This window comes from Punica granatum, chromosome 8, assembly GCF_007655135.1.
Source record: "Punica granatum isolate Tunisia-2019 chromosome 8, ASM765513v2, whole genome shotgun sequence".
NCBI lineage: Eukaryota > Viridiplantae > Streptophyta > Magnoliopsida > Myrtales > Lythraceae > Punica > Punica granatum.
In genome coordinates, this window is record NC_045134.1 from 26,621,343 (window position 1) to 26,637,220 (window position 15,878).

The 15,878-nt window shown below is 36.4% G+C and overlaps 1 protein-coding gene across 3 annotated transcripts; it reads left to right on the top strand.

The window, feature by feature from the left end:
- Nucleotides 1–12,615: 12,615 nt before the first annotated feature.
- Nucleotides 12,616–15,675, top strand: LOC116216047 (ankyrin repeat and SAM domain-containing protein 6-like). Of its 3 annotated transcripts, none has more exons than XM_031551963.1 (7): nt 12,616–12,865; nt 13,020–13,159; nt 13,433–13,518; nt 13,659–14,215; nt 14,362–14,436; nt 14,809–14,871; nt 15,296–15,675. In XM_031551963.1, exons 1-7 carry the CDS (start codon nt 12,821–12,823, stop codon nt 15,347–15,349), a joined length of 1,020 nt encoding a protein of 339 aa, XP_031407823.1. In that variant the 5' UTR covers nt 12,616–12,820; the 3' UTR covers nt 15,350–15,675. The 3 variants fall into 3 exon arrangements, with proteins under 3 accessions (XP_031407823.1, XP_031407825.1, XP_031407824.1); XM_031551965.1 differs by having other exon boundaries at nt 13,487–13,518; nt 13,667–14,215; XM_031551964.1 differs by having other exon boundaries at nt 12,626–12,865; nt 13,487–13,518.
- The last annotated feature ends 203 nt before the right edge of the window (nt 15,676–15,878 follow it).

Sequence of the window (15,878 nt, forward strand, 5' to 3'; positions counted from 1 at the left end):
AATTCTATTCACGTTCATGTGCCATTTTGCTGATAAGAAAACTGTCGAGGCCCCACCTTGGTTTTGGTACAATGTTCATACTTCATTTATATGGGGGTGCTGATGAGGATAGTGATATGTTTGTGAGCCTACTTTCTCCAACGTAATGATTAAAGGCATGCATATAGGGAGGAGCCAAACAGGTAACAGTTGCCTGTGGGGGAATATTTCTGTAACTTTTTCCTTGTTAAAGCACATGAGTCACGGATGTTCATCTTAAAATATTATTAGGTGTTTTTAAAATACGAGTTACTATCACATATTTTTCTCTTTAGAGAGCATACATGTGACTTCAAGCCTCGTATAAACTCATTTTTTTCTCCAGTGAAGTTTGATGTGATGAATCTATGCATGCAATGAGTAGATAAAATCAGTCATTGACTAAAGATTCGATCCGAATTTTATGAGTAAAGGGATATTGATGTACTACGAAATTTTTAAAGTGAAGGAATCTAGGTAGAGCTAGCTAGCAAGCTTGCTTAGTGAAGGAGACATGGCAACTTTTTGATGTTACATTTGGACCTTCTTTTGGAGCTAAAAAGATTTGAATCTCCGGAAAATTTTCAACTTTTGTCCCTCTAAAGAAGTATGTGTCCACTGTTTTTTTTTCTTGAAAGAAATTGCAAGAAAGAACAGAAAAGGGAAAAAGAAAAAAAGAAAAAAGCGCTAGCTGCTAGCAATAGCAATTTCTCTCTGGTTAATTTGGGCCCAAAAGGAAAAAAGTAAAATGGAAAGGCATCACACATTTCCTATTTAATTAGAAAAGGTAAGGTGAAATTTTTGGAGGAAAAGTGGTGGGGGAAGGAAGGACTGGCTCAAGAGAGCAACTTTATCAGAGGTCAAACATGAAAGTCACTTGCCCAAAGACACTCCATACTTAGCTGAATTTGATCTTTGATTTGATGTGATCATACATTAATTATATTAACTAAAATCCAAAGTGACTTATAGTGGAGCGAATCGATGAAATCAAATGGCTCGATCTGCTACGACTTATTGTGGATCACTCAAGTCCTAAAGCGGCTTTTATACATAATTCTAGTTTCTACAACTTCTTTTTTTTTTTTGGTAACAAATCAGTTTAGCTTGAGAAATATAATTTAAGTAAGTCTTGTGTTTTTCGTATATATCTAGGGTTCCTCTTTTCTGCTTTGTTTTAACACACTTTCATAAAAATTGATATTATCAATAAATTGCATCTGTCATTTAAAAAGAAGAAGTCCATTCCATAAAGACAAACTTTTATTCCCTCTCTATTTTCTTCCATTAGCTATCACTACGACAATACACTTTTTCTTTTCTTTTTTGTTGGGTAAATGAATATACTTTTTTTTGGGTAAACGAATGTACGTTTTCCTTCAAAAATATGCATAAATATGACTATTTGAAGACACACAGAGCATGTTATCTATAGGCGGAGGAGAATACATTCATATCTATGTATGTAGGATATATATGGTACAATTTGTTATATACTCTTTTTTCTGATACCAATAAACTCATGTATATATACTATCACCCAGAAAAAGTACTCATGTGTATTGTGTACAGATGTATTTCCATTTCCAATTAATACTCAATACTATATATGAATGCATATCAAGTGATTGATCAACAAATGAAAAACGAACCATATTTACATCGTCTTTAGAATAGAAAGACATAACGCATAAATGCTACCGTTTGATTTCGCAATCGAATTTTAAGATTTTAACTTTAACTTTAACTCTACTCACTACACAACAAAAATCAACTCTTCAAAGTAAAAAAGGTGGGCATCATACATAAATCCACATATAACTCAATTATACTCAATTCAATTTTTAATATTAAATTCTCTCGTCTATTAATTACTTTTTTTTACATTTTTTCTCATAATTCAACAACACAATCATTACAACACAATTAAAATCAAAACTTAACTCTATTCAACTCTAAAACCAAACACACTAAAACTCTTCGATTAGTTACATAAAGGATGGAAAAGGATCACATTTCTATGATTATAACCGAATTTTTTCCACGCACCAGAGCATACTTAGCTGCTTATGAAGCTGTGTCATTAATGCCCTACACTTGATGCAATAAAGAGGAGAAAATTGATCAGAAGAGATACTTCTTTTCTTTTGGTGTGAGCCCTAATCTGAAAGCTTAATCGGTTCTTGAATATAATTCGGTCAGGTTGACTCATTAAGTTGTAAAGTTTTTTATGTTATTCAATAATAGAGGTTTATATTTATATATATATATATATATACATATGACATATATACATATACTTGGGGAACAGAAACAGCTTCGTGCCCCTCCCCATGGTTGAATTTTTCCTCAAAGTACTCAAACCTCTGCGTCTCTCCTCGGTTTTCTTTAAGATTCATCCCTAGTCTCTGAGTTTTATGATTCCTTTTGTGTACTGTCACTTATTGATTATTTTATACCATTTAATTAATTAATACATAATTATAAACGTAAGTAAAAACATACTATCGTATAATATCTTTACTATTATTCAAGGAAACGCTTCATTTTACAAACATTATTTTTCCTAAAATTAAACTTTACTCTGTATATATGATATAAACTATTAAAATCTAATATCCTATTTTCAAGAATATCCTCAATCATATCCTCTATTATCTGTTCTAAGAAGAACTGAATTTTATGAGAGTCAAAAAATTGTGACGATCTTTTAAATTAAGAATGTTCACTCAAATACGCATATATATACACTCAAATACCAATTAGTGTATATATATGCGTGTGTGTGTGAGGAAAGAAGGATCAACCTCTCGATTCTGCAAAAAATTCCATCTTTAACTCTACCCGATAAAGCTTTTGATCCAATTCATTCATTCATCCTCTCCCACATACAGTCACAAACAGCCTTTTGCTGTGTCGAATAAAATAAACATCTTCCTGCACCCAAAGGAATATTTGCATATTCTCACGAAAATTAAAAATACTTAATAATTCATTAATTATGATTTAATCAGCTGTGGAACGCCACCAATCATGCATCAGTACTTCCAGTTAGTGGAAAATGTATATTATAACATATATTAGTTAATAAATTATGCAATATAAAAAGAAAAAAACAAGACGCTCCTTTAGAAGGGTCTATGTATCGATCGATCTACATAGATATACCACCAATTATATACATTAGCTTTCGAAAAGGTTTAATCAATAAGCAACTAGGGCAGCCATTAGTTAACATTACGAAAAGAAATTCATGAGTACTAGATACAAATCACTTCTAACAAGACTTGTCAAATTTGTCATGATCAAAGGACTCTTCAACAAGACTATATATGAGTCGCTCGTCATAACAACCAAAAATAAGGTGTACGGGCAAATCTAATTAAGTAGCTCACTGGATTCACTTTGCTCCACCTAGCTAAGATCCAAATCTGAGTAAGACTATATCTATTGTGAACAAGCAAGATGCATGTATTAGACATCAAAAGGCTCTTATATCATGTGAAAAATTTTAATAAATCAACAACACATATAGTTGATTTGATTGTTAAAAGCATGTCAAAATTAAAGAAGTGAGAATGGGTCGAGTACAATGACACTCTCTTTCGACTGAGAACTAATAAATTTTAATTTTAGTTCTCATTAGTGCGTAGAATTTTTTTGTATCCATTTATATATTCTTCTGATCTAGTCTATACTAGACGAGCTTCCTTCTGACCGAAAAAATAAAATATAAAAACATAGAAAAAGAAAAAGAACTTGAAAGAGCTCGAAAAGATGGTGAGAAAGAGGGAGGGGATGAGATGGGACACAAGCGTGCAAGATATTGCCTCCGAGGATGGATTCCTTTTTCCCCCATTAACATTATAGAAAAAGAGTGGACTCCTTTCCTTTGCCTTTGCCTTTGAGTGAACAAGAGAAGAGAAGATTGAGGTGTGTGTGGGGGCACCAAAAAGCTTAACCACACCCACGGGCATGTCCTTATACTTCCTCTTCCCTTTTTTTGACAGTGAAAGAGATGAATACTAGGGTTTCAATTAATAGAAAGAATTAATAATATCAAATTATAAATCATAAGAATGCATGTGGCTCAACAGTAAATTGTTCTCCTAATTAGTGGATTTTAACCGCAGTGTATCACTTCAAAATGATTTAGAAGTATCATGTATCAGAGCTCTGGGGAGTTTTAATGGGTTTGGAATTAGCTTGAAATGCAGGGTGCCGACGACTTATCCTTGAAATAGACTCTATGGTGGTTCTAATATTGATATCGAGACAGGACTCGTGTCCGTCGTGTTTTCAGCTGCTGCAGAGGAGCATTTGAAATCTATTGCAAAGGGATTGGGAGGTTTGCATCCAACACACGTACCGGGAAGGGAATACTTGCGCGGATTGGTTGTCGAAGAGGGCGATTAATCTTTCCTTGGGGACGCATGTTCTTCATTCAACTCCTAATGGGGTGCTCTCACTACTGTTAGGCGATATTGCAGGGGTCGCCTTATCCCGTTTTATTTTTGTTTAAGTTATTTGTATTCAGCCTCTGCTGCCTAAAAAAAAAAAGTAATGCCATCATCTAAACGGTGATCAGATCGGTCTCGGCCAGATAGGTTGATGATATCCCGCTCGCGATCTTAAAAGGAAAAAGGGGACCGACAGACAGATAGATGATTTAGGGTTTCAAGGAAATTATTAATAATATTAATTTCTCTAGGGCACGAAATACATCGGATTTTTGTTGTTCCAGTCTTCCAGAGTCCACACAAATTTAGAGAGAGAGAGAGAGAGAGAGAGAGAAGGACAGACAGACAGATAGAGAGAGAGAAAACAACATCATCATCATCAACAAAGAACAAGAACAAGAACAAGAAGGGGCTCAGAGAGAGAGAGGCAAAGAGCAATCATAATGTCTTCTTCATCCTTCTCCTTCTCTCTGACTTATCATCATTACCCCCTCACCATCCTTTCTTGCCATTCCCAGCCTCCCATCCTAATCCATCAACCCTACCACTATCACCAGCACCACCACCATTTCTTCATCTCTTATCGACCAAAAGCAAGGCCCCAGCCACAACAAGATCAGGAGGAAGAAGAAGGAGAAGAAGATGAAGATGATGATGCAATCTCAAGAGGGTTTCATCGTGCTCGCCGGAAAGCCCTAGAGCTAAAAGCTAGCAGATGATCATCGCCGCACCATCGGTATCTCTTGTCATGAGCTGAGGGAGGATTCTTGATTGTGTGCTAGCTAGCTAGCTCTCTATCTCTCTCTCTCTCTCTCGTCTCGGGGAATCAAGCGTCTCGGTCCGAATTCTATTGTTTGCTACATCAAACAATATTTTTTAGGGTTGTACACCATCCTTCGATCTCTTCATTCAGCTTTCTCTCCAAGTTGTTTCATCAGTTTTCGGATACAGATGTTTCATTTAATTTCCAAGGTCTGTAAGTCTATTTTGTGTGCTTCATTTCATCATCATCCGTTCGTGCACTTTTGCTTATTTCTATGAACAAAAACCAAGTAACAGAGTTCTAGTTAGATATTTCTGTCGAGATCGATGTTTGTCTTCTCCATCCGTAGCATGCTTGTTTATTCATATACTCATCGATGAATAATGTTACCTCTGATGAAAGTCAAATAGGTCCAAGGACCATGTTTTCTCTTTCGTACTCTTCATTATATAATCTCTCCATAATTTCACACACCCAAAGAGTCACTCTAGATATTCTTTCGATTATTATAGATGTTTTCGATCTTTTTTTTTTCCCTGTCTTCCATATAGTGATCCAAGTAAAAATATATGCATTCGCTTTGCATGTCGTCGGTTGCTCATGAGAAAGGTAAACTGCAAGATACATCTGCTGGTAGATATATAGCAAATTAACAGAGGGCAGGGGAGAGGTTTAGAGAGACAAACTAGGTAGGGTTTCCCTTTAATTTTCTGCAAATTCACTCTTTTTGAACGAGTCATGCAAGTCGAAATACTGCTTCTGCATCAGCGGCCTTAGCTCCTCGCCGTCGTTTCCATCGAAAACGTTCTTGCAGTGGCTTTGATTTTTGGGTGAAATCTCGAAAATATTCTTAGTTTTTCTGTGCAGGTGGGCTCTTCGCAGTTATATATTTCTGCCTGCAGCTGGCAATTGTCATGGACTAACAATTGCTCCCTTTTTTTCTTCTTTTCCTTTCTTTTCGTCTGCAAAAGTCTTAATTATCGACTGCTCCGAACTGGTGCGAAGAATCCTAAACTGGGTGGTGTACATCAACGACATTATATCAAAAAATTAAAATACAGTACGTTTGCACTTTTTGGAATGGGAATTTTGACTACACTTAGGTCTTTCTGTGTTGATGTGATGACAAAAATAATTGAGAAATTATTGAATAATCAAATCGCGTACGGAAACAAAACATTTTTTTTATTTTCTTTTTTTCTGGTCTACATGTATATGTGTAAAATATAATTCCGCATGCTTTCACTTCGTCAAAAGAAGTGAAGACACACCTCGCCACGGTTGGCAAGCATGCTTGCTTTGCTTTCTTTTCAAACGCGCGCGAGCCAGTTTTCTCCTTTAATTAGTTTCTCCATTTTGCTATATATATTATAGGAAAAATGTCAGCATATATCACAGTTTGAAAATAATTTTCACCATGCATCATATTTTGAAAAAATTTCACGATACATCACGGAATTTTTTAAATTTTTCACTGTGCAGCATTTCCGTCAAGTGATTGACGGAAACCTAACGTGGCACATTATTTGGATAAAAAGTGCTCATATGACTGCGCTTACTCAGCATCTGGGTTCAACTCCCTTCTTTCCCCCGGCCCCAATTAAACGGTCTTAGGTTCAATTCCCCCAAATTTCAGTTCAATTTGCCCATTTCCCCCAATTTCAGATAAGAGGCGATCGACAATCCTGAGCTGGATGCTTCGTTTGTCTTCCTCAGCTGGTATGGTTCATTTCAGTTCAATGCTTCATTTGCATATTCATTTCCCCTAATTTCAGTTGCAATCGGTAAAGAGAAGTGGTGATGGGTGATCCTGAGGTCGATACTTCGTTTGTCTTTCTCATATGGTATCGAAAAAGAGTCATCACTAACACTTTCATACCCACATATATCAAAATCATTCCTTTCAGTCTCATCCTCTTCACCATCCTCTCCTTTCCAAACATCATCATCAGTGTCATCTTCATCACCATACCTACTTCCCTTGCTTCCATACCATTATCATCAGTGTCATTCCTTATACCATCACTCTCAAAATCAAAGTCCTCATCACCCTCATCGTCATTATCTTCCATCCTATCTAATTCAATATACATAGTAACTATTTCAAATTTCAATCTAACCTCAGCCATTGACATCACCTCAGGATCAGTGTTCATGTCAGCCAAACCATCATCTAAACTACTTTCAAAAAGTAAATAACACATTCTTTTAGGTTCTTTGTAACCAAAGTCTTTTAGATGCCCCTTCATCTCATGCCACAACCTTGTATCAACATTCATAGTTAATATACAACTTGTACCAACAATATACTCAACTGGCGGAGTTAGTTTCATGTGGCCTTCGTAGTATAGTTGCATACCAAATTTAGTTCTCACCCTACAATAACAAAACACAAGTTCACTAAACTAAAGACTCAACAACAAACACCACTTAAACCTCAGTCTTCTAGTAGCAGATAAGAAAACTGTGGGCTGAGAAGGACACCATTAAACTAAAGACTCAAAGTACACACCACTTGATCCTCAGTCTTCTAGCAGCAGACAAAAAAACCATGCCAAACTAGTCGATCAAATTATCATTTTGAACTTACATTGTCTTCCTCTGTTGGGATGAGAATGACATGATTCACTGGCATGACACCAACTGCTCCAAGTCGCCAACTTTATCCAAGTTTTACCCTTCCTGCAACTAAAAAAATCATTTTATATACCATCATGAACTTTAATGCCATCATCAACACCATCTTAGATCGTCCACATGCAAATGGAATAAGACAGTACCCGTGATCGATCCTTCTATTTGCTCATGCATGTACCAACGATTGCTCCTCTTCTGGCAAGTAGTCGACACCCTTCAACAATCGACATCTTTCTCCTTCGGAATTTCATCTATCCTTCTTGTGATCATTGAAGATTTAGGGTTTTGATCAACTCTGCTTGCTTGTGAGAGGAGATGAAAAGACACTATTTGTTTTAGAGAAAGGCAGAAAATACGGAATTGGGGGCGAGGGAAAGAAGGGAGTGGGACTTAGATGCTGAGTAAGCGCAGCCACATGGGCACCGTTTGTTCAAATAACCACGTTAGGTTTCCGTCCATCACTTGACGGAAATGATGCACGGCGAAAAATTTAAAAAAATTGGTGATGCATCGTGAAAATTTTTCAAAATGTGATGCACGGTGAAAATTATCTTTAAACTGTGATATGTGTTGTCATTTTCCCTATATTATTTATATATATATATATAATTTATCTCGTAGGTGGACTCGACGAGTTTTGCTTAGCCATATTTACCACAAGGTGAGAAAGAAGAAGAAAATAGAGAGAAAGCCACGTATATGTGTGGCTCTAATACCATGTAAGTTTGTAGGCGATATCCCAATAGGGTTGCCCTGTGATGTATATATAATGTGAGGAGAATTTATAGATTACATCGAGATACATCAAATATGAGAATATCGTGAAAATATCACATATATATATTTATATAAAAAAAATCCTTCAATAGTAAAACGGAGCCAAGAGGACCTGAAAAATAAAAGAAATTAAGAAATACAGAGACAGGGTACGGCGGCCTCAACAATATTGCCGAAAATCAAGGCTCTTAAATCAGGTGGTGGGTGCTAGGATAAAGGAAAGCCAAGAGACATCTGAAGTGCTCACATATCCCTAATAATTTGAAACTCATATATATGGCCATGTTCGGCTTTGATTGAATGAAGATGAATGGAATGGAATCATGTATACGACATGCAACCTTATCTCACGTACAAGCACAACCTATAGCAACTGGTTTGGGATCAGCATTCAATCCCGTAATTTCTTACAAGGTGTATATAACGGTGAAATAACCATGTCCCCTTCCAAAGCACATCAAAATAATTAATTGTGAATTTGAGGTTTTCGTATATAAAATATACATATATATATATGTACCCGCTACTTATCCAAAATATATATATATATATATATATATATATATATATGTGCGTGATCAGAATCGAGAGAAAGACTGTCCAGGTTTGAAAATTTGGATTCAGAAGCCATTTTTAGGCCCAAGGTTAGTGAGCTCACTAAAATATTGCATTAGTTATCGGACCCGTGGCTAGAAAATGAAACTGTTGGCCCCCATCTGTCGGCCCATTAGCTCAAATAATTGGGCCCATGATCTTCACTGTGGGCCCAACTCCTCCCGATATCCAATGGCGCTCCCGTATGACCCAATGTTGTCAAAAACTCGATTCCGACCCTCATGGGTCGTTTGGTTTCAAAATAAGATTTTAATGCTCCGTTTGGTTTCGCAGTTAAAATTACAAAAATTTTAACTTTAACTTTAACTCAGCACACTACACAACAAAAATACACATTTTCCAAGTTAAAAATTTTAACTTTAACTTTAACTCAACATACTATACAATCATTATCTTTTCCACAATCAAAATCAAAGTTACTTTAACTCTGAAATCAAACGCACCATAAAATTCTACTTTAACTTAATTTTACCTACAACAAAACAAAATAACTTATACAAAATCAAAGCGTAGGTCCTATTTATACCACTCTTTTTCTACAACAAAACAAAATAACTCATACAAAGTCAAAGGGTGGATCTCATTTATATCACTCTTTTTCAAAATTAAAATCTGATTTTAAAATCCTATTTTGAAACCAAACGCAGTATTAAAAACTTATTATTTTACGTTTTCACTTTCCATGACGAGTCAATTTATTTTAGAAACTTTAAATTTGGTATACTCGTGTAGAAATCAAAGTTTATTTAGTAAAAACAGTAGAAACTCGATTTTACCGAGTCAAACATTAAACTAATTGGTCTTCTTGCATGTGCGCCGCACGGGCGTCTACTTTTATATATTTTAGCTAATCTTACGTTAACTACATCTAGAAATATAATGGAATGGTGACCTGTAGTTTTATTGTTTATGTTTTATAAATTACATGCACAGATTCATTACTAAATAAATTTTGCAATCGCTTGATTTAGTTAATAGTTTGTAAATTAGATTTACAAATTTTGTAATAATTATAGATGGCATGAAAAAATACGATAGTTATAGAGATTAGTTTTAATAGTTATTATTATTATTTATTATTATTATTATTATTATTATTATTATAATATATCAAATAGATGGAAAAGCATTCACTGACAAATATATAATTGATGATATTTTTTCAAGCAAGTATAAAAGTATGCAAGCGATGAAGAATATTTCAAAATCGGAATTCATAAAATAATATAAAGAGAAACCATTATAACAGAGAAAAAAAATAATATAAGGAGAAAATGTTGAAATATAATGTACTTGTAAACGCCATGCTCTATTTTTCACTTAGTTACATGTCCTTGTGTTATTTTATTTTATTTTTTCCTTTCTTTGCAATGAAATTTTTGTGTGAGAACCTCTTATATGTTAATATAACTGATCCTGCCTGCTCATCATCAACACCACCATGTGAAATCTTCTTAGTTCTAATAGCAGAAATACACAGGGAACCAGTATTATTTAGCAGATGAGCACAAAGAAACAATATTGAAGTGGAAGTGCGATTAGCAACAACTAATAATGCCAAGACAATGCAGACCTATAAAGACATGCTTGGGAATTCCCAGGCCTGCCAATTGCTGATTCATATTCAAAGTGAATCATGTGCTTGAACAAAAACAAGGCTTGAAATACACCATATTGGGTTAGACAAAATGGTCGATAGAGAAAAAAAAAATCCTCAGTTCTTTTTTCATGTACAAGTTGGTCTATGTGTCTTTGTCTTCCTCAGTTCCACTTGCCAGCAAAAGAACCAGATGGGCTTTCCATGGCAGACCCAGCACACAAAGAAGCAGAGGAAAAAACCTCAGAGCCAAAATTGGAGGAGGAGAAGAAAGAAGAGGAGGAGATTGTAACGTACAGAGGCGCGTAGCAGAGGGATTGAAATTAGAAATTATAATCAATCAATCAATTAATTAACTAATTAATGCAAATTAAATCTCTGCCGAAATTAACATCATTCACAAAAAAGGAAAAGGAAAAACGAAAAGGAAATTCATTGATGTAAGGAATGACAATCAACCGAGTGTAAGGAAAATGCTTGAGGAGTTTACGCGAAAGTTCTCATTAGACGAACGGAGGTCTCTCGTCGCATGAACTTTAAGAGTATACTTTAAATACCTATGTATATATATACTCATTATCATTTTCAGTCCAAATTTTAGAGGGACTAATGAACTTTTAAGCTCTTACGGTTTAGAAAAATGGAGATTTGATTTATAATTTATTCGAACCCCACTTTTTTGTGCAAAATTGACATTTAGAAACTATAAATAAAATTGTTCTCAATTTTACCTCGATTATATTTCATAAAAATATGCATAAAATTATTTTTAAAATATTATATTCATTTTTTGGTAAATAAAATATTATATTCATTACTCATACAAATTTACCGTTTTACAATTTGATCGTACATTTCGATTTTTATTTGGGTTAATAATCCAAAAAAGCATGAACTTTGACCGTTTTTAAAATTTTGGCACAAACTTTATTTTTTGGCAAAAAAATGTACTAATTTTGATTTTCTTATCACTTTAGACATTTGTGTCATTTTCCATCCATTTTGCTGATTCGGCGGAAAACGGTATTTACACTGTAAATTGTGTCATGCCACTTCAACAAAAAATTTAAAAAATAAAAGGAAAAAAGTGAGAAAGGCATTGATCGGAGAAAGGGTGGACCACCGTCCCCCGATTGGAGAAGTAGTGACCTTAGAGGGCACCAATAAACCTAACTACGGGAGCAGTGGATTGGCGGAATCTGAAAAATCCTTAAATTAGGGATTCTCCCTATTTCTACGGGTGGAGCCTCAATCCCAACAGCCACCCTTGGGATTCTTCCAATTTCGATGGATAGGGAGTCGATCTAGGTCACAACCTTCTGATTGGGGTAGCCGACACCCTTCGAGGTCAATGACAACCCTAATCGGGATTACGGTGACTAGCAAGGGCTCTCATTCTTTCTCCAATCAAAGCATTTCTCTCTTTTTTATATTTTTCTTTAATTTTTTTTGTTATTTTTGCTAACATGACGTGACAACGTTTCCCACATAGTCACTATTTTCCGTCATGTCGAGAAAATTGATAAAAAATGACACGGATGTCTAACTTGATAAGAAAATCAAAATTCGTATTTTTTGTAAAAAAAATAAAATTCGCATCAAAATTGAAAAATATTCAAAGTCGACACTTTTTTAGGTCATGAACCTTTTTATTTTGACTGGCCTTGCCTGTGACTGACGTTATCTCACCGCCGGGGATACAATGAACGCAGATTGCCTTCAGCCAAAAAAAAAAAAAACAGAGAGAGAGGAAGAAGGAAAGTATAAGTCAAGCTGAGGTCGGTCTTCCTGGCTAAAGCGGTACGTTTCCAAGAATTCTTCAGCTCAGTCTGTACGTTGGCGAAGCACTGATCCGAATTACCTGCCACTGATCCCGCCGACGTTTAATCTGTTGTCTCCTTCTCCACGATTTCGATGATCTGAGGTTTTGTTGCTCCATTGGAGGATTTTGACATGTCCAGGCCTCGGGTCACCATCACTCTCGGCCGCTCTGGTCAGGTAAGTTTGTTGATTCGTGAAAATGTCTGTTGCTCTTCTGATTTTCAGCTGATAATTCAACAGTTACGATAGTAAAAGCTGAGATTGCACTTTATGATCGATCGGAACTTTGGGGGGTTAGAAAGTAAGCTCAATCGGTGTTTTTTTGGACCAGGTGGTGAAGAGGGAAGGAAACGCATTCAATGAATCTCGGTTCAATTCTCTGCCATCATCGGGCAGTAAGAGGCTGATAAGAGACCGACTTGGCGGGAATGCCAATAATGTTCGGTCTGGGAGCCACTCGAATGCAAAGCGGTTAGTTCAGTTTTAACTGTTTAGCTTGAATTTATGTACATGTCATTGGATTGCACTAAGTTGGAACTGAGAATAAAGGTTCCGACATTCTACTGGATCATGAGTGCATTCGTGTCGCTGTCTTGTCTTGACTGTGGTTCTTATAAAATTGATTGCCTTCTTCACGTCATGGGCAGCACTTTTCTGGAAAGAGCTATAATTTGTCGAGAGAATTTTCTTTTTTGGGACAAAGCGTTCTGCTCTGCATTCTCATTTCTTAAATTAGGCATTTAGTTTCGATGAGACATCTAAAAGAAGAGTGTTGGATCTGATGTGGAATGACTGCAGACAACGCGGGGATATTAATGGGAGTTCAAATGGTAAGGACGGAGCCAAACCAGATGAATCGCTTTCTTTTTACATTAGATGATATAAATTATATGTCTTGTGATCCCTCATAGCAGCAAAAGGTATAAGCAAACTCTTTTTTTCTGTAAACTTTGGTCATAAATTGCCAAAGGACTGCAGGAGGAGGACCTTCGAGTGAAGCTCATGCAAAAGAATAAAGCGAAGCAAGTTCACGGAAACCATAATAACATGAGCCGTCATGGTAATATATCAACAGCAAAAACTTCGACCTTGGGTACATGGTCAAGGCAGCACATGCGTGACCCCGAACAAGAGAGCTCTTTACGGAGAATTTCACCCACTAGAAGTGCAGATGATCTGCTCCAGCTAAACGCAGTGAGGAAGTCTTACTCTTCTTGGGATGGACAGAGACATGGATCTCCAGATAGGATAGCGGGGGCTTCAAGGGAATTCTCACTGAGATATGGATCTCCAGATAGTAGAATTGGAGCTTCTATGGGACATTTGTCACTGAAACTACCGAATGGTCAGCACCAAGTACTATCACATGGACCAGTTGAAGTATCACAGCATCCTCCCTATGCTGGAAAAAATGTCTATGACCATGTGCGGCCTTTAGAGACAAGAACAACTTTGTCTGTTGAAGCTACAAGACCCATTCCACGACAGCATCCTCAGAGCAGCATGCTGCAGCAGGGCTCATATCTGGTATAGTGAGCTGCTCTTACTTGTCATTGACATGCCTTTGATGTTTGATAATGTTGAGATATTTTGTGGTCATAAGAAAAGACCCTATATCATGATTAAGCCTCTGGGGAGTCCACTCATAGTTGGGGTTTCTTTGGCATGGACAGGAACCACTTACCATTGGGAATTTTTTGAATTCACTTGGTTTGGGCAAGTATGCTATTCTCTTTCAGGCTGAGGAAGTGAGTATTCCGCGCTTTGCTATTTGGATTCCCTCTCCTTAGATGCTAATCTTGTGAGTGCTGCCGGTCATTCAAAAATTCACACGTCTTAACTGAAAAGGACTGAAAAGGGCTGTTCCTTTAGGATTTGAAGGATAGGGCTTAATGATCTTCTTACTTGTTGAAAAGGTAATCTTTAGCTGCAACCTAGTATTTTGTTGGCAAAGTGTTAGGGCATGCTACCAACTTAGTTTGATTTGACAACTTGAGCTGGGTCTGCAAAGTATACCGGAATTCAAATCTGATGTTTTTATACACTGATGCTGGTGATGCTAGTGGCCCGCAGCTTACATTTCTTGCTCTGATAATGGTACACGTCTTTACTTATTTCAGATTGACATGACTGTGCTAAAGCATATGCAGGACAATGATCTCAAGGAGTTGGGGATACCAATGGTATATCTAGCTTCTTTGCCATATCAGAGTTTTATTTTTTTCCTCCTCGTATAGCTCAGAGATAAACTGTTCTTGTTAGGAAGGTGCTCTCTTAACAAATTGGTTTTCTAAAGAGATTGTGGTACAAACTGTTAAAAGAGATATATCTTGAAATGCCTACAGCCCCTCTTGAATGATTATGTCCTGCATAGTATTTGGTGTTGGGTCTTTGGCCGAAATCTAAATCGAAAGTGGTGGTCTGAATGTCTATATCGTGGCTCAATACTTAGAGGCGTTGAGTTTGTTTTTCTTTCCCTTAAAAGTATTGGTGAAAACAGAAAGCCTTATGCCTGCCCATGTTGGGAGAAATTGGACTGCTGCGAATAAAGTTCCTGATTGAGAGTCTCAACATGTTTTTTTATGACAAAAACTGTTCACTTCTCAGGGGCCTAGGAGGAAGATTCTTCTATCCCTCTCATCTCTTTCAAGGAGAATGTAGTATTGCTCGGGTTTCCAATTACTTCATGCGGGAACTCGCATCCTGTTTACAAATTTTGCCATCATTCTTATCCATATTTTGTTGGCGGAGAAAAGTGGCTATTGTTCTGTAAGGCAAACCATTGTTAGTAAAATCTATTTGATACAGCTACAAACTTGCAATCATGTCTATGAATCTGTATATTGCTATAATCATTCTGAAGTCGTTAGAGTGAGGCTGTCTCTTTTTGTAACATTGCTCAGTGTGAAATATTAGTTGATGAAAAGTGTTGCCCTTTTTGTAAGGCTGTCTCTGTCTATACAATATGTTGTTTCTCCCCATTTCAACTTGATACGAAAGGTGAGGATGTCCATTCTTTGAAGCAAACAAGGCCCAATCGCATGAGTTGTCAAATGTGGCTCCAGTGTAAGAGTTTTTGGAAGTTGTAGTTGTCACTTTGTCATATTGGATGCTTTGTCACTTTGTTCTAAGGGGGAAAAATCTACAGTCCCGGGCTGGATTGTCATGCAGACTTCAAGACCGTTGGATG